General features: G+C 46.4%; 1 protein-coding gene across 2 annotated transcripts; it reads right to left on the minus strand.

The window, feature by feature from the left end:
• MAMDC4 (MAM domain containing 4) lies at positions 1-25,520 on the minus strand. Of its 2 annotated transcripts, XM_077306129.1 has the most exons (29): positions 25,375-25,520; positions 22,983-23,096; positions 22,032-22,205; positions 20,169-20,294; positions 18,584-18,729; positions 18,199-18,283; positions 17,177-17,293; positions 16,859-17,005; positions 15,754-15,854; positions 14,887-15,045; positions 14,236-14,326; positions 13,356-13,502; positions 12,685-12,786; positions 11,299-11,424; positions 10,771-10,901; positions 10,213-10,318; positions 9,499-9,615; positions 8,517-8,651; positions 8,305-8,435; positions 7,517-7,727; positions 6,024-6,161; positions 5,609-5,730; positions 5,192-5,285; positions 3,947-4,084; positions 3,369-3,503; positions 2,567-2,694; positions 1,553-1,670; positions 1,254-1,429; positions 1-287 (listed from the first exon to the last, which is right to left on the minus strand). In XM_077306129.1, exons 1-29 carry the CDS (start codon positions 25,424-25,426, stop codon positions 240-242), a joined length of 3,615 nt encoding a protein of 1,204 aa, XP_077162244.1. In that variant the 5' UTR covers positions 25,427-25,520; the 3' UTR covers positions 1-239. The 2 variants fall into 2 exon arrangements, with proteins under 2 accessions (XP_077162244.1, XP_077162245.1); XM_077306130.1 differs by lacking the exon at positions 9,499-9,615.

The following is a 25,520-nucleotide window of genomic DNA, read 5'->3' on the forward strand; positions in this document are numbered from 1 at the left end:
TGAAGTCAACAGACCCTTTTTATTCCCTAAACATGAAAAGAAAGCCAGCTGCTGAAACCTTTGGAAACAATTATATTGGGAAAAACATGAGCCAGCTGAAGTACAGTTAGGCCAAAATACCCCAGAGGTAGATTCCAAATTTTTCCAAAGATGATGGTTTGGCTGGTAGGATGGATAAGTGCATAAAACAGAAGATAGAGGTACTGTTCATTCTGCTTGTCTGCCAGGAAGAAGGCGTGCTACTCCATTTCTCCATCATTTGGCAGTTTTGGTATGATGACTGTATCCTGCAATCAAAAGTAACAAATAGAAGGGTCGTGGCCAGCTAGGAAAACGGAGTGCTCCGTATGCAGTGCTGAATACTGTTTCCCAAGAAACTCAGGTTTCATTTTAAACCACAAGAAAACAAGTTACTAGTCCTTAAGACTATGCTGGAAAGCACATATGAAATCTCAGGCAGCTGCCTCAGAACATCCTTCACATGTCCCAGCACTGAAATGATAGAAACTGAAATAATTTTTTTTTTACTGACAAGGCCAAATTTTACAGAATTGGTAGGATGCAAAGAATGCAGACCTATAAACTAGACTGCTGTCACCAATGAACCTGGTTCGGAAAGCATTGGTCCTTGCAGGTTCCGAATAACATACAGCCTGAATAAGCCTTCCTTCATCTACATGGGGCATTGACAGCTTGTATCTGGTGGTGTTAAATTAGCCATAGTAGCAATTGGCCTTTGTCCCACCCTACTCAATGCTAGGTTCAAGCAAACAACAAAAAAGCTAAGAGATGCGCAGCTATAGCCATTCTTTCAGAAACAAAGGCATGCTATGCTGGTCATGTGTCTTATGTAACTTCACCAGTGTGTTCCACAATGGCAGTTTTTTTTCTAGTCCCTGATAGCACAAGTATAGCTTTGGAAGGGTATGATGCAAGTGTTGGCACCACATTGAAAACTAAAAGATTCTGGGGCTTGGTCCTGAGTGTCCTACATAACTCTTCACTCCATGCCAAGCAGTGGATATTACGAAAGAGTGCCCCTTCCTATAGCAGTGGTTATAGAATTCTGTTCTTGCCATACTGACAAAAAACTAGTTTGGTCCTTAATATCACAACTGAAGCAGTTTAGTTGCACTGCCGTACTCCAACTGAGCAAAGCAAAGGGGCAAAGCATCCCTGGAAACCCACCAGACAGCAAAACATCTGCTCTTGCACAGTCAAAGGAAAAGCTGCTAGCAGAGCAGGTTCCTTACATCTCGAAATGTGATGTTGTCAAAGCCTTGAACGTCAACGTGCTCCTCCAGTCTGCCACCTCGTGGTGTTCTCCACTTCTTCATACAATATCTGGCACTGATTATTCCAATAATCACCAGGAGGATGGAGCATACCACGGCAGCCGCCAGGCCTGTCGCTGAAATCTTGCTGTTACCTGGACATAAAAGGTGAATACCATAATAGCAGATAATGTCATCTTGCCAGCAGTCACTGACATAAGCCAGAGGGATACATTATGATATGTGCAGCAACTCTGGCATGGTACTGACAGACACACCTTCCTCCTGCTCCGTTTTCTCTATGGGGTCACAGCTTGAGCCTGCTGTGTATGAGATGTCATCTACAGCAATTGTCCCTGAGGTTGGCCATGCTCCGCTTGTGGCTTCCAGAACAATCTGCAGAGAAGAAGCTATATGTGACGAAAGACAGCAGACCAGGCTGATCTGCGTTAGGAAATTCTGGTATGAACATAACATGCGGTTAGTTGGGGGAATCCATTGACACAGGATAGCAGTTCAGCATGAGGTTTATAAAACTACAGCTGAGTTAAGAGGGGGGAAATCACTCTTGGGGGAGAAACAGGTTCAGTTGCTGACATTGTTGGGCAGTGAACTGGGGGGGGGGGGAAGCAAAAGAAACGTAAACCTGTGACCAGCAGAATTCACTGCTGCAGAAAGCACTGATAAAAATGAATGTTAAAAAGCTTCCTTCAAACAAAAATAATTTTGGAGGGACATAAAGCTGCCTTCTGTTTATGCAGACTGTTGGCCTATGTAGCTCAATGTTGTTAATATGCAATAGCGGTCCAAGACCTTAGGCAGAGAAAGGTTTTTTTAAGGTTATCCTAGTGTTTTCTTGCTTTTTACTGTACTCTATACCTGTTGTAAGCTGCCATGGGCCGGCTGGACTTAGAGCGGAGGGGGCATAAAAGTGGAACTAATAAATAAATAAGAGCCTCTTGTGGCGCACAGTGGTAAGGCAGCCGTCTGAAAGCTTTGCCCATGAGGCTGGGAGTTCAATCCCAGCAGCCGGCTCAAGGTTGACTCAGCCTTCCATCCTTCCGAGGTCGGTAAAATGAGTACCCAGCTTGCTGGGGGATAAACGGTAATGACTGGGGAAGGCACTGGCAAACCACCCCGTATTGAGTCTGCCATGAAAACGCTGGAGGGCGTCACCCCAAGGGTCAGACATGACTCGGTGCTTGCACAGGGGATACCTTTACCTTTACCTTTTTAATAAATAAATAAAATGTTGGGAATCCAGGCGATCTAGCCAGTTTCTCCAGCCTTACCTGGAATTCTGTGAAGCTTGACACAAAGAGAGCTTGGCTGATCCAGGACCGGCCTTGATGTCCTGTGGCACTCCACACTGTCCGTTCGCCTTGCAGGCTGAAGAGCTTCACCTTGAGCTGTGCTTGGGCTAGCCAGAAAGAGAATGGGAAGGAAGAGTCAAAAGAAGGTGTATTTCTCAGTCCCCTGAGCCTCCACCACCAGCTTCAAATTCTCATATAAATCCCATGCTTTCCAACTCTTCCATATTGCCAGTTGTTTTACAGATTTGTTAAGTTGCTCATTCCAGGCAGAGCTCCTTGTTCCCACCTTTGAAAACTGATCTCTCAAATATGTGTGTGCTCCAGATGGTTTCCTAATCAATGTTAATGTGCACAAAGTTAAAGCCAGAAAAGTGTGGTGGTTATTGTCAGACACAATGTGCCACAGCTCCTTCTATATCAGGAGTTGGACAGAGCATGCATGTGACTCCCATTGTGCAGTCATTCCATTGGCTGTCCATCAGTTATCAGGCTGGAGAGGCAGCCTGGTGTAGTGGTGATGTCCCAGCAATCAGGCTGATGGTATTCTCAACCTGCCTCCTATTGGCTGAGCCGCAGGGATCACAGAGAGGGACAGGGCACCAAGAACCAATTAGGAAAGGTAGATTCAAGTGGGTAGCTGGTCTTGGTCTGAAGCAGTAGAAGAAATTTAGACTCCAGTGGCACCTTTAAGACCAACAATGGTCTGACTCATACTTTGAAAAAAACTTTGTTGGTTTTAAGGGTGCCACCACTCTACCTGTGAGAGCTGTTTTTCACTTACAGCTTTGCTCCCTGAAATCCATGTGGTATTGGAATTGCAGGCAGGAGCCGGTGGTAGCTGGAAGGTATTCACTCGCCAGGCCAGCTGCATTTCTGCCCATCCCCAGCACTCCAATGTCAACGGAAGCATAGTGACCTGAAGAGAAACGTGGGGCTTGAGACCAGAAATGTCAGTCCACCAGAGCCCAGCATGACATCACCCCGCTCCATCCCACTTCACTTCTGATTGACTTTATTCAAACAAGATTCATTTGGGTGGAAGCCTACTAACCACCAAGGCTAACAGCAGGAACTGGAGCAACAAGCCTTACAAAACCTGAGCTGCCAAAAGGAGACTGTGGCTGTTTGTGAAGGCTTTATCTCCTCTTGTTTGCCAGCAGTTAAGTAACCTGCTGAGAATTAACCTCAGCTGTCCAAGGAGTGTGCAAGGTCCTAAAGCAAATCAAGAACCCTTACTAAACCACAGACACTAGTTTGAACTTCCTATAGGGCACCATACAGCTGCCTGTCCTTATTGATGGCTTGGCACAACGTTGGAACCTGCACTGAACACAGCCTGGAACCGCAACCTAGTCCTACCTGCTTCAGTCCCAAGGGTGTGGTCCTCCCTGGGGGATGGCGACCGCAGAGGGGTGGCCCCTTCCTTCCAGTCCCAGCTGTACCAGTCTCCAAGGGGCTTGCTCCATCCACACATGCCAGACTCAAAGTCACAAGATCCTAGCCAAGAGAACACTGCTGTGACCATTCATCCTGCCCACCAAAGGGTTTCTTAAAGGCTAGGGTTGCCGACGTCCAGGTGGTGGCTAGAGATCTCCCGCTAGTACCGTGGTTCTCACCCTGGGGGTCGGGACCCCTTTGGGGACTGAATGACCCTTTCACAGGGACTGCAGCAGGGCAAGCAGCTTGGCTGGGGGTGGGGTGCTAGCCACACAACTGCCTTGCAGGGTAGATTGAGATAAAGCGTTTGTCTGTCTGGAGCAGCAGAAAAGAGTGAGATCGGCATGGTGGAACAAGAGGCAGAGCTGAACTGAGAAACCCCAGGAAAAATCCAAAATATACAATCACGAACAATGGATCTGCACGTCATTGGTCAATTTCGGTTTAATTTCTGTGAAAGAACACTTGCATAGTCGTATGGTTGGGGGTCACCAAAACATGAGGAACTGTATTAAAGGGCCACAGCATTAGGAAGGTTGAGAACTACTGTTCCTGGTACAACTGATCTCCAGGGCACATAGATGAGTTCCCCTGGAGAAAATAGCTGTTTTGGAAGGTGAACTCCATGGCATCATACCCCATTGAAGTCTCTCTCCTCCCCAAACCCCTCCCTCCTCAGGCTCCAGCCCTAAAATATCCAGGTATTTCCCACCCCAGAGCTGGCAGCCCTACTAAAAGCTGGGCAGTTACTCCCCCAGGCAGAGAGAAGGGCCTGAGCAGTAAGAGCAGAAATTATTTCACCCTTTCTCAGCTTCTGTTGTCATTCATACTGGCACAGTGTTCAAGGGGCTTCCTATGCAGAATCTCATTGCTATCCTTGAAACACGCTAAGGTAGAATTGTCATTTTATGCAGGACTTCTCATTTTGACAATAAATGCTTTGGGGGGGGGATGGGGGAGAAAATGCTGGTGTGTCAGTTATGTTTTCCATGGGACTCTGAAGGGTATTGTGAGCTCCTTCAGTCTCCAGTCACTCTAATGTGGGGGGTGGCCACTGGCAGGGGCTCAAGGGAATTGTAGTCTGTGGACATCTGGAGAGTCACAATTTGCCCATACCTGCCCTAATAGAAGCCCATAACTGTGATCTCGGGGAAATTGCACTGTTACCTGATTTCGGGCAGGCACCTTCCTTCACATGAAAGTCATCGATGGCGATGTAGGAGGAGGAGCCTCCTCCAGCACCTTCTGCCACAAACACCACCTGTGCAAAGGGGATACAAGCCATGGGGAGGCAGAGAAACCTGAAGATGAGGAAGTGTGAGCTCCCAAATATACCATTGACAACCTGCAGTTTGTAGCTGCTTGTTTGCTTATGTTTTCCAACCTCCCAGGTGCACACATTTGCTCTTATCTCATTGGCACTACAGTCTCTGGAGGCAGAGTGGTGACTGTTGTAATGGTTTGCCAGTCCAGACACCCCACAGAGCCATAGGCAGCAGGAGCCCTCAGGACAAGCCAAAGGGGAGGGATCTCTCCTGCTTGCCCTGGCTTGTGGCATTCCTGACGCCATCTGCTTGACCTTACCCGCCATTCATCTTGGACCTGGACACTGAAGTTACTGTAGTGCCACACTTCAGCTTGCATTGGGTTGACACTCAGCATCTCCCTTTGTGTGCCTCTCTCTTCCACATACACGGACAAGGACCCTAGCAAGAGAAGTTTCAGGATAGGGGCTGTCCATCAGCAACAACGCCACACCAATCAGGCCCCTCCTAAATTGTTAATGATAAGAACTTGGTGCAAAACACAAGCTATGATCTTGATGGACACTCCAAACTCAGCCATCGGGTCTGGAGAACTCTTTTTATTTATCTGAAAGACTCAGGTTTGTAGTCTCATGTTCATGAAGGAACAAAACCCAACAAAGTGCTGCTCACTACCATTAAGGATACCCAGGCCAAGCCCCTATTTCTGCAAATCCCAGACTAGCCATTCTCACCTGGGTTACTGCTGTTCAGGTGATACCAGAATGTTACACATTGGGTGTGAAGCACAGATGGGAAGGTTGGAGACTGTAAAGTGGCCTTTTGCCCCAAGGGCAAGGTGTTCTCACTGCAGTTGGTGATCATGTAATGTCCTGGAAAGGGGAGTTGAAAAACACAATAGCATCTAGCAAAATTGGTTTGGCATACCGTTTTAAACATGTGTTAGAGGCTCTATCGCTATCTGTCTACAAGAAAATTAAGTTCTGTTGATTTAAACTTTAATACAGCAGTCTGATAATGGATAAAGAACTGGTGCATGGTTATTTGAGTGGGTACTCTTGAGGTCAACCAGAAGAATCTGGAGAATAGAATCAATAATTGAAAGTTGAAAAGCGCAGGTGAAGAATAAAAATCTGTGAGCACTCTGGCTGAGGCTGAAGAAAAGGGAGTACTGAAGTCTAGGGAGCTAGAAAGACAACAACCTATATACTGTCATAAAATATTCTGAACTGTCATTGCATCAAGATCTGCTATCATTAATCTAGAAGGCTGAGCAACCAGAGCAGAGAATCAGTCTACTTGCTCATGCGACAAGAACGGATACAAGCTTGATTGTTTTGTGCTTTGCCCATAATAAACAAACACTTCCTTTTAAAGAAACTTGGATTATAGGTTAACTTCTTGGCCCATTACCAACTTTGCAGATAGAAATAAAGATGTGATTAGTCATGAAACTGGGGATTTCATTATTGGGATGAGTAAAGTTGCTGCTGCATAGAGGTACATTTGGATGGAAAGTTCTGACTCATGGCAGCAGAATGGAGGTAAAGACAGCTGGTAAGAGTCAGCAGGAGGCCCTACTGGGACTTGCTACCTAGGCAAAGGCACTGCTAGCAAAGTGAAGGGGGGGCTGCCCATTTCACCGCACAGCTCAAATAATTAGGGGAGTGGGTGGGAGAGAAAGCCTGTAACCAACCCGAAAACCAGATGCCAAATATACAAGGCAGAACAAACCAGTGGCTGAACACAAAATGCACCATAAAAATCTATATAGGTATCCTAGAAAACAAACCCAAAATATCAAATGTATGTACAAAACCTTCACTTCAGAGGCATAGATCAGGAAACCAAAGTGGTTTAGCGACAAATTCTTCACCAGTGGCTAATCAAATATTAATATTTATTATCAGAAAGTATACATTTATCATATATATCAGCCACAAATATATTAAAACAATGTGCAGAGATTAATGCCCATCAGAACAAACCATATCACAAAAGAGGGACCAATGTCTGACCCAGCATAAGGCTGCTTCTAATGGGAAAGGGCTGTGATTCATTCGCACATTACATGGTCCCAGGATCAGCCCCATCATCTCTAGTAGAAGATAAAGGACTTTTTCTGTTTTAGATCCCGGAAAGCCCCTTCCAGTAAAAGGAGCCAGATGAACCAATGGGTGGAATCGGTGTAAGACAGCTTCATAAGTCGAGATATGCTACGCATTACCTTTCGATGTGCCTAGAGTGTGGTCTGTCAAAGGGCCCTGTCCTCCTATGCCGGTCTGCCATATCCATGGGTGCTGCTTAGTGGCCAAAAACCCACAGTCATCTGTTTCAAAGAAGCAATGCTTTTGCACCTTGCAGCCTCCAAGCGTCACCGTGATGTCATCTAGCGCCATTGTCCCCAAGAACCCATCTCGGCTGGCTTCAAAGATCACCTGCAGAAGAAGCAAAGTAGATGAGCAAGCATCTCCAACTTGCAAGCCGCTCAAACCTGGAACTGTGTGCGTGAGCACAGAGCATACTAATGGACGTGAAATTCTGCCAAAATATAAATCACAAAAGCAATGCATCCTGTGGCCTTGAACCCCCCTAATGTGGGGTGGGGGGGTTGAGAGTTGAATTATTCAAATATATGCAGATCTGCTTGATTTACTTCATCAGTCTGGATTGCAGCAAACAGTTTTTCATGGAGCCAGAACTGGGGTTATTTATTCTTCTAACTACAGGAACTTGAATTCCTGACTACTCATCCACCAGTTGGTTTCTGAACATTTAAAAAGGCATTTTCTACCTGTGTTGCTGAAGCTGTGCAATCATAAGAACTGGAAACTATAACATTTGTTTGTTTGTTTTTAATCTTGGATTTTCCAGGCTGCTGAATAGCATATTTTGAGCTGGTTCAACAAAGTCACAGAATAAGTTTGGCCCAATCTTGTCCCATTACCAGCAGCTCCCGTGATCTTTCCTGTGGGGGCTGGCAGATGCCCGGTCGACAGGGCAGGAAGGGCTCACCTGGTAACTCTGAGCAGGCTGGTGAGGGATGCTGAAGAGCCCTCGGTGCCACGCAGCACCATGGCTCCCTGTTCTGGTCCACAGGACATGCTCTGGTTCTCCGCTGCGCTTCATCTTCAGGTTTAGAGTCCCTGCAAGGCAGGCAGAAGGATAACTAAACAAGTACACTGGTTCTTCCCAGGATTGCCTCGGCCTGGCAAAGATCATCTTACCAATTTGGGGCCCATCCATGCGGTACCAGAAAGAAAGGCACTGCCCCTGATCCCCTGGGGCCTGGAGGGTAGAAACCAGACGTGCACTGGAACCGAGAGAGCCGGGGACGGAAGGATCCACCCTGAGGAAATGGCCTGTGAAGAGACATTCTGAGCTGGACTGGTGGAACAGAAAAAGTGGGCACAAACTCTAGCAGCATTTCTGAATTGTAGTTTGGGGACTTCTCAAATGCTGCCTTTGGATTTGGGCTTTGGGGATATTTTTTAGACCATTAAGCTCTATTAGTAAATGTTATGTCCACCGTGCTTCTACAGTTTTTGATAAGAAACTGCAAGGATGCTATAAATTCCCAGGGCCTTCGGCTGGCCTCTTTCCCCTTCCACGTTTGCATGCCTTTCCCCCCATCCTTAAGGGATGTTCAGCCACCCTCAGCATCCTGTGCCTCTCGGTCACAGCATGCTCGGTCCTCATCCAGAGTTTTTAAGTGACAAAGTAATCATTTCATAGTCTGAGGAAGAGTGCTTGCTCTCAAAAGCTCACACCTTGAATAAATCTTTGTTGGTCTTAAAGGTGCTACTGGACTCTGATTTTATTGTGCTACTTCAGACCAACACGGCTACCCATTTGAATCTATCAATTTTCAGGATTAGAAATAGAAGGAAGGAGAACTGTGTATGTTGCCCTGAGCTTCTGGGGAGAAAGGCAAGCTAAAAATGTAACAAGGATTTCTGATTCACAGCTCTGTCTCAGAAGTGTATCGGCTTCTCTTTATGTCTTGGATTTACCCCCCACGCAAAATCTTCAGCTCAAACTACTATCAGTAATGGGGTTACAGGAAAAAGAATAACATCCAGTTCTGATTTTGGCAGTCTATACCGTAGTTCTCAGCTTAAAGTTTTACAGGTTAAAATTCAGAACCTGCAATTGGGGCCATAAATGTCGCAAGAAGCCAGCATAGCAGAACGCATGCTGTGTTGCTACCTTTGCCAGTAGTGTGGTCCGTGCCCTCGGACCCTCCCTTTTGGCGCTCCCATTTAAAGTTATCACTCTGCTCATTGAACCAGTTGCACCAGTCTGTTTCGAAGTTGCAGGACAGCCCTGCAGGGGTAGAGGGAGAGAAAGAGAGAGAGAGAGAATACAAACAAAGCATAACGAGTCTCAGAAGAGCCTTGCTGAATTGCTCCAAAGGTTCAACTCATCCAGCATCCTGTTTCCAGGCAGCTGTCTTGGAATGTCTACAAGATAAGCATAGAGACCGAAGCCTCCCTTTATTGTAGCTCTGAAGCAATCGGTTTTCAGAGATATGTTGTCTCTGAATGCAGAGGTTCCACTGAGCCATCATGATCAGTTAACACAGTTGGCTGTATCCTCTCCTCTGTGATTTTGTTTAAAGCTCTCTTAAAAGCATCTCAGAGCTTATAACCACACCTTAACCACACCTTAACCACACCTTGTGACAGTGAGTTCCATAAGGAAATCTAAAGGACATCTCTCAGTTTCTTTTTTCTCAAACCACATCCTGAGGGAAGAAAGAAGTCATGGAATCATAGGTTTGGTAGGGAGTTCCAGGGTCATCTAGTCTACCCCCCTGGAGAATGCAAGAAATTCACAACTACACACAAATGGATCAACCACCATGATCCAAAGCCACAAACTCCTGCTAACAGAGAAATAGGGAGGATAAAAGCAACATACCTGATGATAGCACTTGGCTGGAGTCGCATTGCAGAAACGTAATATTCCTGACAGAGAGAAGGGGATCCTTGGACCCTCTCAGGTCCTCCAGACCCAGCAGCTCAAGCTTAGAAAGAGACACACAGAAATAGGACAGGGTTTTACATACCAGGGTTTTACATACCAGGACTACCACCCTGGTGCAGAAAACTGCAGCATAGGGCTAATATCTGCTAGAGATGCCCAACATGCAGCAATGACAGAAAGTCAGATCCATTGCATTCCGGCCACTTACTCCGGCATTGGTAAGCAGCAATTTTCAAACTACGTGTTGCAACAGAATTACTAGCGTACTGCAATAACAGCATTTATTAAATAACTTGTGGTTACTCGCAGGAGTGGTTTAAGGATTTGTGGGGCCTGTAGCACCAGAGCCAGTATAAGGATTTGCGAGGCCCTAGCAGAGTACAATTCGGGCAGGAGCAGTCCGACTGGGAGCAGGGAAAGGGGTGTCACCCCAAGTGTCCTTAAAGAGGTTACATGTCATGCAATCCAAGAGGCAGGCAGAAGATATCTTACCTGGAAGGGCCTGCTCCTAGCACCAAGGAACACCGTGACCTGTGCCTGCACCACAGTGCCGTTTCCCGGAGCAGACCACACTATCTGGTGAGTTCCCAGGTTCTTGTTTGCAACAGCAAGTGCAAGAAACCCTAAGAAAGAGAAACAGGGAAACATGGACCTTGTGCCGCTTCACTCGCTCAACACGCTGGACTAAGGTGACCAGATGTTAACATTGGTAAAGTGGGACACCATTGACCAGGGGTTTCCTGATTAAAAATTTGGTCCATATTGAGCAACAAAAGGTTTCATAGAATGCATAGAATGCAAAAACAGTATTGTAATAGATATTTTTAAATTTCAACATAAGTACAATTTGCCAGGTGCCCCCAGATGTCCCTCCAAAAGTGGGGCAATCTGGTTACCTTACACTGGACAGATGAACCTCTGTCACTGATCCCTCTGGCAAAAGGTGGCACGAGCTATTGCTTGGGCTGATGGAAAAGAGGGCAGCTGTTCAGGCCAAAGATAATGCAGTCAAGGGGATACCTTGTGGTCCAATGGTGAAGTTCATCGCCAGAGCGCAGGCCAGCCCAGAGGGACCCAATACAGGGGTGATGGCTCTAGCCAGTGAGTACATCTGTCCTGGGCCTTCCTGTAGGCCAAAATAGTATTCTGAAAAATCAAGGACAATTTGTGATATATAAGATGATCAGAACATGAGGGCTCTTGTAGCTCAGCATCCATTTCCAACAGTGGCCAATCACGAGCCTCTAAAAAGCCCACAAGGAGGATATGGAGCAGCAGTCTCCTCTGTCGTCTTCCCTCTAGCAATGAGCCTTCAAAGTTAAACTGTTCCTGTACACAGAAGCTCCATTTCCCCCCTCAAAGCTGATAGCCATTGACAGATCTCCCCTCCTTCCTGACTTTGTTCAGTTCCTTTTGCATAACTACCCAAAACCAACTGCCCCAGTTAAAAATTATCCGATTGTACATCATGTTAAATATATATATTTCCTGTTGTCTGTCCTGAATTTTCTTCTTGCTGGATTTGGGTTGATTCTACATGCTCAGTTCTGGGGTAAAAAGATAAATGTCTTTCTGTATTAGTTCCTATTTCTCCCTTGGTCATCACTTTCTAAACCAAAAAGACTGAAACAGTTTTGGAACACAATGGGATGGAACGGATCTAATGCTGGCAAGGAGGTTGGGCTGCTCTGGGCTGGGAAATACCTGACTTTGGAGGTGGAGCCGGAAGTGAGCAAGATTTGGGGCAGGGAGGGACCTCAGGGGAGTAGGATGCAATGGAGTCTGTCCTCCAAAGCAGCCGTTTTCTCCGGGGGAACTGATCTCTGCTGCCTGGAGATGAGCTATAAAACCAGGGGATTCCCCAGTCCCACCTGGGGACTGGTATCCCTAGCTGGTAGCCCCCGATTCTCCCCTCACAGTCACAAGCCAGAAAGTTCCATGGTGGAGCACATGTTGTTTACATAAAGAACATTCTATGAGCAAACCTGGCATTTCTGTTTAGATCAGGGGTAGTCAACCTGTGGTCCTCCAGATGTTCATGGACTACAATTCCCACGAGCCCCTGCCAGCAAATTTCCATTAAGGTTACCCTCCCACTATTGCCTTAGAACAGTCCCTTGCAAAGACTGTTCTTTGCAAGATGAGAAATTGGGGCCCAGGCTGGCAGATCTAGGCTGGGAAGCACCTGGAGGTTTGGGGGTGGAGCCTGGGGGGGACAGAGCCCTCAGTGGGGTGCAACGCTATTGAGTCTGCCCTTCAAAGTGGCCATTTTCCTGGGGGAACTGATCTCTGAAGTCTGGAGATGAGCTCTCATTCCAGGCTATCCCCAGGTGGAGGCTGGCACCCCTACAAAGTGGCCACAGTCATCAGCAAGAGTCCTTCCCTTCCCACCCACCATGCTCTTACCATCAGAACCTGCCTGGGTGACATTTGTTTGCACAGCCCACTCCAGATGTCCCACACTGACATCCATCCATCCTCCTGTGCTGTGGAAGAATGCGGTCATTCCTAGGAAGAAAAGAAGACCGGCTGCCATCTGCTGGTTCAAAAACCTCCCCTGCTGCGAACTCACTGGAGACCTTAGGCATGTCAGCTTCAGATCCCAGGGACCCTTTAACCAGCAAGGGGCACGCGCTCCCAATTGCTCCCTGTTGCTGTCATGACAGGAAGCCTTTAGCACTGTGGTGATGTGCCCAGCTTTCCTTGCCTTGCGGAAGATCTGTAGCGTGCATGCTTTAAGAGCATAAAAAGAATATCCTACAGGGGGCATTGGAGGAGATATTAGCATATTTAGATTATTTGAAAATATCAGGCCCAATTTGGAGAGATCCTTGATCTCTGGGAAACAGTGTTTCTCTGAGGTGTCATCGTACTTGCTATATCCAAGGATATTTTCACAGTCATTAGTGTTAAACATTTATTTATTTAAAAAAATGAAATCCAAGACTTTGGAGGAATCTGAAATGTACTTTTCTCCATGTAACAATAGGATCCTAGTTATACAAAGGTATCTTGGCCCTATCCTTTCCCCAGAATTCCCCCCTTATCTCTGCACACGACATGCATTTTAAACTTACCACAATGCTGTTCATCAGAGCCATCATCACAGTCGGCCTTAAAGTCACAGGTCAGCTGCGCATCGATGCATGTGTTATTGCTGCATGCAAACTGGCCCACGGGACAGGAGTTGTGTGTTTCCAACTCAGGGCTGGCAATACGATCCTCTAAATGGAACAAAAGGATGCACCCAACTCAACATAATCAGCTTTCCTGCCAGCCTCAGCATTGATAGGGCTGTCCATTTTTAAAGGTCGGGATTGGTCCATGGGTTTCAGCTGAAGCCAGCTGAACCCCTACAGCAGGGGTAGGCAACCTGCGGTCCTCCAGATGGTCATGGGCTACAACTCCCATGAGCGTTTGCTGGCAGGGGCTCATGGCAATTGTAGTCCATGAACATCTGGAGGACCACAGGTTGACTACCCCTGCCCTACCAGATCAGATCAAAGGGTTAATCTTGTCTTTGAAAGCTCCTTATGTTGGCCAATCAGAAAGCCTACAATAAGGGGGAGCGAGGCCAAAGCTTTCTCTGTTCTTGCTTCGAGAAAATGGTGAGGTAGACTGTCTATGAAAACTAAGGCTCTTTTTAGCAGTCTGGGCTAATAGCTATTGAGACATCTCTCTTCCATGACACTTTTTTTTTTTGGGGGGGGGGCAGATTCCTCTTTTAAAGCCACATAGGCGAGTGGCTTTCAGTGGATCCCTGGCAGTTAGTTCCATAGATAACTTGAGCTCAACAAAGACGTGGAGGAACCATCATGGCGTCAGAACTCCAGGGAATATGGTTTAGTTTAAGCTTAACCCACACACCCCTCCCAGTGTAGTTTTAAGCTCTCTTGCCATAAAATTTCTTCCTACCAGCCCCTTCCTCACTGTCCTTCCCACACGCACTGTACTCACGCGCTTGCTTTATGCAACCAGAAGACAGGATCAGATCATCCAGCGCGATGCTCCCAGCCTGCCCTGCTCCAATCACCCCCTCAATGACAATCTGAGAGAACAAAACACACCCTGGTGAATGCCAGCCCCAGAGGCTCTTGGGGGAACATTTGCCATTGGTTTCTCAACTTAACTGGTATGTTGCTCGTGGATGGAGTTCAATTACGCATATTATGGCTTCTGTATTTTGACCATTGGCAACCGTCTCAACATTTCTTAACACTCATAGAGTGCAGTACACGTATCTAGTAAACACTCACTGCCCGACCTTGCAGGGTGGAGACAAGGGCAGCCTGCTCCTGAGGTTTCCCCACTGTGGCCCACCAAAGTATAATAGTCTCAGCACAATTGGCCATAACCCCCCTCCCCAATAGCACGGACAAGCACACATGCCCTCTCACATATCCACAGCCTGGGAGCGGCCGCTGGAGCAACAAGCAAGCACTGACTGATACATCTGAAAGCAGGCAGGATTTCTGCAGGGCTCCTGCAAGGTTCACCGGGATGAAAACCTTGGAACGCTGAATGGTGTTGGCATCTTTCTCAGAACAAGGATGAGCGCTCCAAGCCTTGGATTGGCCGGGCACATTAACCAAACCTCTCCTTGCCTACCTTGAATTCCTCCTGCACCTCGAAAACCACTTGCTCTCGGAACCAGTAGTTGCCCAGTTGCCCAGAGCGACTCTTGATGAGCTGAATCTGTTTTGCTGTTTGATAGTAGATGTTTAAGCTGTGGGTATCAGAGTCGTACAGGTGGGTGTAGAGCACCAGCTGCAAGGCAAGAGGGATGATGATGATGCTGAACAAGGAGGAGGGGAGCAGTGTTTGGAAACAAAAGAATCACATGCGGGAATGAATTCAGCCTTTCGGAAACTGTTTTCAAACGTGTGCTGGGAAGCACTGTGGTTCCATGGGAAGTTATTGTAGGACCCAATGAGAAGATCAGGAACGGTAGGCAAACTCTGGGGGAAGGGAGCATGCCCTCCATTCTTGCAGAGCAGCAGATGTGGTGCAACAGATGTGGTCAGTACTTCCTCCAGCTTGTCCTAGCAGGTATTAAGCTGCCAATCCCCAGGTGATGCCTGGAGATCTCCCAGAAGTACATCATCTCCAGACTACTAAAATGGGTTCCCCTGGAGACAGCTTTGGAGGGTGGACTCTTGTGGCACAACACCTGTGGAGGTTCCTCCCTGCTCTCTCTCTAGGTCCACCTCCCAAATCCCAAGAAATTTCCCAGCCTAGAGTTGGCAACCCAGCAGCATGTGGCATACACATCAGCATCTTGCACCGTGTAGAGATTCTACAGCAGACAAGTCAACATGGAAAGGGTGGTCTGAAAGTACAAAAAGTCAAACCGAGGCAACGTAGTGGCCGCAGCCGCTGCAAAGTCAGCTAGGCCAGTTCAACCCCCAACCAAAGGGCCAACCGAGATGGTAAATGAAGGCAGCAAAGAGCTACAGACCCAGGCTAAGAACTCACTGTGCAGTTATCGCTGCTCTTCACTTTCAGAGTCGGGCTGATCAGCCTCGCTGTCCCGCTTTGTGGGTTCTGGGGGCTGTTGTTGACGAAGGCAAAGTGACCTGGTGCAGATCATGGCACAATCATTGTGGGGCATCTTGGGCAGCCCCCCAACCCACCCCGTGACCCAACAGGCACATTGATCCCTTGCCCAGTCCTACAGCCACCCAAATCCACCCTCTGTCCTCCACTCGTCCCTATTCTTATTGCAATGACTGCTTATTAGTCTACCCTAACCAATTATGGTTCTGCCTGCATATTCCCTGAGAGAGACCTGCAGGCTATTTTTGAACCAATGCCTGAAGTTTTGCTTTTGAAATAAAAATCCCTCCTGTCTTCCAAGAAGGCCAGGATGGTGCACTTGGCTCTCCCAGTGTTCATTTTATTCCCACAACAACCCTTCAGGGTAGGCTCAGTGTGTTTGGCCCAAAGACGCACAGTGGCTGAATGGGGATTTGAACCTGAATCCTTCCAGCTGTGGCCTTTTAGTGACCACTTCACAGCATTCTAGTGCAAGTCTCAGAAGGCGAGTTTAGCTTAGGTGGGAGGAGAGGGAATCTACACTGAGGTAACTGCTAATGGATTGTGCTACTTCTCCTCACTCATATTTCTCTTTTGTTTGAAAAATAGAACCACTGCCTCTACCATTTTACCCTTCCTCAGAATGGCCTAGCACAGGGGTAGTCAAACTGAGCCCCTCCAGATGTCCATAGACATCTCGCCGCGTCAGGCCGCCGACCAAGGGAGCCCCCGGCAGCCGTGCTCCGCGCGACTGCTGGGGGCTCCCATGCCTAGCGCCCGCTGTATTTTAGGTACAGCGGGCTTGATTACTAGTTTTGAATAAATGACAATAGCGTGTACCATACTTTTTTCCTATAGTACATCACATCTAAAGCCCAGAAGCCTTCATGGCTTTCAAAAGAGCCTTTGTCAGAATAAAACCACACAGCAGGTAGACTAGAGGCATCAGCAGTGAAGGCCTAGCTTTCATCTGTGGCCTATGCAGCCATTGCAAAACTGCCCACCTAAACTCCAAAACACACCTCCCTGCAGTTCCTAGACCCACCTTCCCAACTATTGGTGCTGTGGTCCCGTGTGGGGAAAGCAGAAAACGAGCCCACGTTGAGACTGGAGTTCCTTGCCCAGGAAAGGGTGTTGTTCTCGGGCACCCAGTCACACCATCCCTCCTCAAAGGAACAGATGCTGACAGAATCTGTAGGGGGAGAAAGGGTGGCAGTGCTTCGAAAGCTTTTGTCTGTGGGTCTCAGCAGATGCTCACCCAGATCCTCTCCCACTACCCAAACACCAACCCCATCATGACTTCAAGCAGTCACGAGGCAAGCCAGTGAAATCTCCCAGCAGGACTTAATTTCCCAGCACTCACCACAGTCTTCTTCATCCAGGCCATCTCGGCAGTCTTCAGTCGCATCACACAACCGGTCCAAGCCCACACATCCACCTTGCTGGCAGTCGACTTCATACAGGTCACAGGTCCGGGGATCTAAGGAGCCGCGATGAGGCGACTGATCAGCAGTGATCTACTGAAACAGGGTTTTGTGGCTCGCTCGCATCCACTAGGAGAAGATCCCTTGCATGTGACTGACTCTCAAAGCAGCCCATCTCTTTGACCAACAGGAATCCACTGGTTTCTGAATTAAACCAAGGCTAAAAAGAGACGGGGTAATTTGGGGCACCTAGACCCACCCCTATTTCCTATCTGATTTCCAGAGTAAGAGTGGCCAGCTTCTAATTTTTGAAGGGCCTCTTTTCACTCCAGTTTACATCAGGGGCATCTCACACTCTGACTCTGTAGCATCCACTTTCTGAAAGAGACTGTGCAACACACCCACACATTTCTCGTTGAATATAACCAGCAACCTCATTCACTGTATATGACAGCATCAGCACAGGAAGCCATAGCAGAAGCACCAAGCAACAGGTCAGAGAAAGGGATACTTCACTCTCAAAGAGAGACCAAGCAGAGAGGATGGAGGAAAACCACCCCAAGTTTCTCTACAAATCCAGGCTAGAACTACCGTTGCTATGGAAAATGTCTGGTTCCCTCTCTGTCCTTCTATCTACAAGTTCCCCATGTTTACATACATGGAGATAGACCTTCAGAAGCAGCCACAAATGGCAGACAAGAACGGGGAAACACCCCATGCTTTGCTATCAGGTAATCTTCTATCAGGGGTAGTCAACCTGTGGTCCTCCTTTGCTGGAAGGGGCTCATGGGAATTGTAGTCCATGGACATCTGGAGGACCACGGGGGGAATTCAGCACACAGCTGCAATGTTCAAGTGCCCCAGGAAGTTTTGCACAGAAGCTCAGCCCAATACACTCTGGGTTTTCTTTTCTCCCATCAAACCCATTCCCAGATGAATAGTGGGACCAGCTCTGTCTTACGTGGGGGGCCGCAATTTCTGAACTCCACATCGTCCAGTGCCATCACCAACGTCTCAGAGAAGGCTTGGGTCGAAGAGAAGATGATCTGCAAAGACACCAGAAACTCAGGACGCATCTCTAGCACTGTTGCTCATCCGTATCATGGATGCTCCCATGTGTTGCTCATCCATTTCATGATGTGCTGCTCATCCATATCATGATGTGCTCCCATAGCCACAAAACCTAAATGTCATGTGCATGTAGAAGATCCCCATTTCAATCCTGGCATGTCTAATTAAAGAATATCAAGGCTTAGGGAAGATTTTTCTTGCCCACGGCCCCGGAGAAATAACAGCCCTGACCCACTGAACGACAACATAGGACTGGCCCAGCGATTGCCAGGTACCTGAAACATCCCGTGAACCCGACCAGTGTACGCAACCAGTTCCCGCCAGGAATAGGCGTTGCTCGGGGGGCTTCGCCATAGTATAACGGTGCCATTTGCATTCATCAGTTCCACGGTCAAATGGGGCTGGTGCGTCTCATTGAATCCTGTATTGAACAAGGCAGTCAAGAGTCACTTGGGCAGTTTTCACCTCGTCAGCTGGCACCATCAGGGGAAGACTGCTGCTCCGCCTCCATTCATGTTTGACTCTCACATGACCATATTACAAGACCCCTTCTATTTCTGGCCAGCTGTTTTGTCAGGACCTTGGAAGTTTTTAAGCAGAGGCTAGATAGCCACCTCAAAGAAATGCTGATTCTGTGAATTTAGGTAGATAGTATGGGGGGGGGGGGAGGGACTGTGTTGGTGCTTGGTTCTTGTGGCCCTTTCTTGCATGCCCAGGGAAATACTGATCGCCACCTTGGGGTTGGGAGGCAATTTTCCTCCAGGCTAGACTGGCCAGGAATTCGGGGGGGGGGGATTGGGTGGGCATCATCTGGGCATGGAATTGGTCAGTATGAGTGGGCATGTAGTTGTGAATTTCCTGCATTCTGCAGGGGGTTGGACTAGTTGACCCTGGAAGTTCCTTCCAACTCTACAATTCTATGATTCTAATGAAATGCGCTGAAGCTTTAAGCAGGCACACATGCCTTCAATTTAAAAGGAACTATGGGATCCAAGTTAACAACATTGCTATAGCACAGGGTTCTAATGATTCTAATGAAATGCGCTGAAGCTTTAAGCAGGCACACATGCCTTCAATTTAAAAGGAACTATGGGATCCAAGTTAACAACATTGCTATAGCACAGGGTTCTAATGATTCTAATGAAATGTGCTGAAGCTTTAAGCAGGCACACATGCCTTCAATTTAAAAGGAACTATGGGATCCAAGTTAACAACATTGCTATAGCACAGGGTTCTCCTGTGTTTTGAGTCAAAACTGGGTTTTTTTCCAGGTAAGGATCATGGGGACCTTATAGCTGTGCCACAGACAAACCTTCAACTGGTAAAACATTCCCTCCTCAGTGCAACATGGTGGTGAGAAAAATTGCATTTAATAGTGCTACCACATATCATTTACATAGAATTGCCAAGTATTTAGAACATGTATTATCTAAGCCGCAGTATAGAAAGTAGCTAATTACCATGAGACTGTCATAATGATTTCTGAGTTGATGCCAATAAAAATCCTTTAATACATTAAGGTCCTGTAAAAGACTATTACTATTGTTATTATGCATAATTCTTGCAATCATCTCTACAGAAAGTTGGCATTATCACCCTCATATTGCAGATAGAGGCAGGGAGATTATAATTCCATGGGCATGAAATTCAAACTAGAGACATCCTGATTCATTAGCCAGTATATTTGTCTTCTGCCTGCTGAGCAACCATTACCAGAACCTCCCTAAACCATGAAACTGGAAGCAACTATCCATTTCAGGTTATGACTGGGGCACTGGAAGCAACTTGTTGACTCTGTCTGATGGGAGAAAGTGCTCACAAGGTTGGCTCCCTTGAGCATCAGTTGCTCTGTCCGCATACCTGGTCCCCACAAGAAATACCACGCTTGGATCTCACACGTTGCAGCTGCTTCTTGCATTTGTGGGGATGCAAGCCTGGCTGTGAGGGAAGGCTTCCCTCTCTGCTTTGAGGTGGTCATGTACCAACCTATAGAGATATTAAGAGTTGCAGTCAAAGTTAGACATTGGTTTTCCTTTTGACATCTACAGTCTGGTATACCAGTCAGACAGGATTTACTCAAACCATTGTCCTAGCAGACAACACCACCCAGCCCCATCTTATTGTATGCAGTGACAGGATGTATGTGTTTCTTGGTGGCAGAACACAGGTTTTGTATGCAGAAAATCCCAGTTCAGCCCTTGGCATCTCCAGTTAAAGAATCTCAGACAGCAAGTGCTGGGACAAGAATATCTCTCTAGCTGAGAATCTGAAGAGCTCATGTCAGTCAAAATAGCTAATCCTAAACTAGAAGAGTCAATAATCTGACCCAGATTGCTCTTTTGTCTAGAACAGCCTTTCTTAACTTTTTTTTACCATTGAGAAACCTCTGAAACATTCCTTCTGGCTTCGTAAAACTCCCAAAGTGGCATGATTGTGCAGAATATGGCTGGGAAGCATAGCTGTGGACATACCCATCCAGGGCCCCTCCGCTTCCCAACCCCTCCAGGCCCATCATTGGCCATTTGGGGTGAGGGCAGGTTGACATGACCATATATGGTCATATAACCCAATAAATGTTTTAATTTTTTTAATATTTAAAATTAATTAAATCCCACCTATTCGAGAAATCCTTCCAGGGCCATCAAGAAACCCCAAAGTTTCATGAAACCCTGGTCAAGAAAGCCTGGTCTAGAACTACCAGCATTCATTCACACAGTTTTAATAGAGAACCCAATGTTGTTGTTGTTGATTTGGTTCATTCCAGTGCTTTCTCATTGCCTTCCAGTTTTTGTTCATGTCTAATTTGCTGAATTTCTTCTAACGTAAATCAGAAATTGCTCCTCTAGATTGTCTGGTGTGGACAGCCAAAGTAGTATTAAGCATTCCCAGAGCTATGGTCCTGTTACATTTTTCTCCATTCCTTCCCTCTCCTACTAGCCTCTCTTTTAGCTGATCACCATTCATGAATCAACTGTTAATTATCCTTCTTTTGTGGAGCTGGGGGGAAATTAGATGGTGCTTTTCACAGAGCAAGTGGAGCCATTGTCAGCTTTTCATTTTATTTTTCATCATTATAGCGCTTTTACAAAATTAAGAATTAAAAAAAAAATTATGAGTAATGGCAGCTTTTCCTGCAAAGTGAAAAACAGTACTTAATTTCCCATTTGCCCCATTAAAACTAATTAAAAAAGCAATTGGTTCACAAACGGCATGACCATCTGTACAAACAACTGTACAGCCTAGGAAAGAAAGGAACAAAAAGAAGCAACCGATTAAGAATGAAAGAAATAAACTGATTAACTAACCCGTACAATAAAGCAACAAAAAGAAAAACGCTGAAGAGAAAATGTACCTTTGCTGAACAAAACAGGATAAATATATATCCTGTCATTAAACAGTGGTACATCTTAAAACTTTACACTAAGTCATACCATCTGTATACCTCCAAAACAATTCCTTATAAATAATTTACTGTGCTTCTACTTCATGGAGTTGTGCAGATGACCTCGTTCTTACCAACCCTTGCAGCCGTACCAAACAACCAACCCTCTCAAGAAAGTCTTCTTAAGCATTTTGTTTGTTTCTTTACAAAATTCCATCACACATTGGCCACTTGAAAAAAACAATGTAAGCTGATACTATTGGATCACTGGATTTCATATGCTCATGGGGTGATGGCATAAGCAGGCACAGCCTTAGTCAATGCCTCCAAGAACAAGTTACCCATATCGGTGCCCAAAGTATGGTCAAAAGGAGGCTCCGTTGCCTGGCTTGAGATGCTTGTCTGTCCCGGGATCCATTGGTAAGCGGAGGTGCTCACATCTGTCCAACCGCAAGTGCTGCCTTCAAAGTCACAGGTGAAAGAGGTTTCCAGAATGGGTGAAAACCTGTGATAACCTGGGAGGAGGGGTAGAATAACGAAAAACCAAAGAGATGAAGCCCTAACGCCTCAACCTCCAGTCATCTTTTCTACTTTTCTAAGCCCTCAGGCAACAAAGGTTTACACAAGCAATCCCCTTCCAGGCTGATCATCAGATCCCATTTCAGAGACAACCTTCAACTAAAATTGTGCCTCATCTCTGGGCTGCTGGCTCCTTTTTTGACAATTCAGGTATAGAAGACACAGAAATGCTGTCCAGAAGCTTCAATGAACACATGTACAATCTGTGTTAAGTGCACAGTTGATATTTCTTGATAGGCACGTTGAGTAATTCTTCTGTTTCACACCAAACAGCTGAATCTGTTATTTAAACCCCATATTTATCTATGTACCAGTCCTCAAGTGTTCTTTGTAAAATGAACTATTGCTGGCGCTTTCTTACAGACAGATGTATTCCAGTACATACAGGATATAGGTGTTTTCACTGTATTGTGAACAAGGCTGGAATGGACACATATAGGACAACAGCATGGCTGGCAGAGCAACAGGAAGGTCTGAGACACAGCCATGAGTCCATTATTTAATTTACCACTGTTTTGACTGGTAGCCAAACACTATAAATCCTTTTCAAAGGATAAGGCAGACTCCTGGAAGAGGAAAGTTTCTATCCATGTCCACCAGCTTTGAGAATTAAATGGACACAGAAGACTAGACCTGAATGGCTCTTTAATTTTTTACATTTTCTCCTCAGGCACCTGAAAGCTGGAGAGAAGGCAGAAAACAAGCAACCTTACCACACTGGCTTTCATCTGAGCAATCCCAACAGTCACAGACAAAGTCACACACTTGTGTCCTGGCAGTCCCACATTGGTTGACAGAGAGCGCCTGGGTGCGATGTTGAGGGCCCGCTAGAAAGCAAGGCAGGAAAAGCAAAAGGATGCAGTATTAGAAATACGTCATGGGGAAGATGGCAGGGGACTGGAATCCCCATGGTCATCAGTTTTACTCAAGAGTTCAAAAATTTCAGGTCTATTTACAAAAATCTGGTCAGGAATCTTAATAGTTCTGAAAATAGATTTAGTAATATTTATATTGTGATGTGATGTCAAAGCATTTCAGATGCCTTGCCTTCACCACAGCCTTGTAAAGTAGGCCACTATCTATATACTGCAGATGGGGGAGCTGATGAAGACAGGCTTTCCTCAGGCTAGTTGTTCTCAAAACCTCCTGTATTTCCTAAAACAAGCGACCTGGCTACATGTAAGTTTACTCAAAAGCAAATCTCTGTTTACAGAGGGACTTGGTTGTATTATTCTGTAGTATCAAAAAGAGGTGGTCATTTGGGGGTACTTCAAAGATTATCAGATTCATTGTGCCATTTGCTTTTATTTATTTGTTTGTTTATTTATTTATTTATATATATACTGCCGCTCTCAGACTCGCAGCAGTTTACAATAAAATAGTAAAAACACAGAACCCTTAAAATCCCCCGCACATTAAAACACAGATGGACAAGAACCCATTTTGTCACATGTATAAAGTACTACCCTCAGGTCACAGATATATGGGAACATACTGACAATCTCTCCACCAACTGAAAATAATTAATGACTCTTTAAATGCGAGCTTTGGCTCATGAAAGCTTATGCCACAGTCTCAGTTGGTCCTTAAGATGCCTTCAAGACTCTGTTCCAAGAGATTTAGGATTGATTTACACATGCAAGTTGGAATGCCAGCCTCCAGGTGGGATCTGGGGATTTCCAGGAATTACAGCTCATCCCCATACTACAGAGATCAGTTTCCCTGGAGAAAATGATGCTTAGGTTTGAATCCTCCATTTGCCACGGAACCTTGCAGAATTAAGGTGGGCCAGATACTCTCTCCTTTGCCCACTAGGATAAAATGGTGGAAAACAGGTGTTGTGTCAACAGTTGGACTTATGTTCACTTTATGAGAAGAAATCACGCAGGAGATGCTGGTTAACAGCTATGTGAAGTATGTTGCATTCTTTTTTTTCCCTTACAGTTCTCCAAATTCAGTTACCAAAATCAATCATCGCTATGCAGGGTGCCTTGTGAAAACACTGTCCTTTGCATAAAGGAAAATTGTAATCTGTTTTACCTTGAGGTTTGTTTCTGTTTGTTGTTTTACCTTGAGAACCAATCTGATATAGCTGTTATAATGGACCCTGCCCCCAGAAGTCTCTGTCCTCCCCAGACTTCACCCCCAAATCTTCAGCAGTTCCCCAACCTGTAACTAGCAACCCATGAGCAGACAAGCGGGACATGGTAACTCTACATCAGTGGTTATCAACCTTCCTAATGCTGCAACCCTTTAATACAGTTCCTCATGTTATGGTGACCCCCAACCATAAAATTATCCATGAAGATCCATTGTTCATGATTGTATATGAATAGTTTTTTTTTCAGGGTTCCTCAGTTCTGTTCTGCCTCTTGTCCCACCATGCCAATCTCGCTCTTTTCCGCTGCTCCAGATAGACAAATGCTCGATCTCGATCTATACCCCAAGACTGTTGTGTGAATAGTGCTCCCCCGGCCAAGCTGCTTGCCTTGTCACGACCCCTGTGAAAGGGTCATTCAACCCCCAAAGGGGTCCCACCCCCCAGGCTGAGAACTGCTGCCCTACATGAAGAAGAGTTGGCTTTTATACCACACTTTTCACTACCCAAAGGAGTCTCAAATCAGCTTACAATCAAAGGACCGTGACTGGTCCAAGGTCATCCAGCTGGCTGCATGTGGAGGAGTGGGGGGACCAAACCCAGCTCTCCAGATTAGAAGCCACCGCTCTTAACCACCACACCATGCTGGCTCTCGGGGAGAAGTGGTACCATGCACAATTCCAAATTGCAAGAGGAAGATCATAAAGGACTGCATATGAGAAGGCTCCCCTGTTAAAAACAGGAAACCAACATAGGCAGGAAAAGAGGGGCCGGAATGGTTCACCTTGCAGGGATTCAGACTTGGAAGACTCTCATCTACAGTTTGAAGGAGTCAGTTCTACCACCTCGTTCTCCTTTACGAACCCAGTTTTACTCCTAGGTAAACATGCTCAGAACTGCACCCTGACCCATTAACACGGCCCTTTCTTCTTCCACCTAGGAAAAGCAGAAACAAGTGCTGTGAGTCGACTCCTAGGGCACTGTAGTCTCTTCTGAAGGAAACCTACCTGAAAGTTTTATCAACCACGTCAGGCATAGGAGCAGCCAAGACCCTTGCATCCTCAGCAGCAGTGTGGCACAGAAAGGCCACTCCAGTCAGCTGGGAATTGCTCTTGGGGACACAGGGCAGGTTTGTGCTAATGACGCCCTGCCC

The sequence above is a fragment of the Paroedura picta genome, chromosome 12 (assembly GCF_049243985.1).
Source record: "Paroedura picta isolate Pp20150507F chromosome 12, Ppicta_v3.0, whole genome shotgun sequence".
Taxonomy (NCBI): Eukaryota; Metazoa; Chordata; class Lepidosauria; order Squamata; family Gekkonidae; genus Paroedura; species Paroedura picta.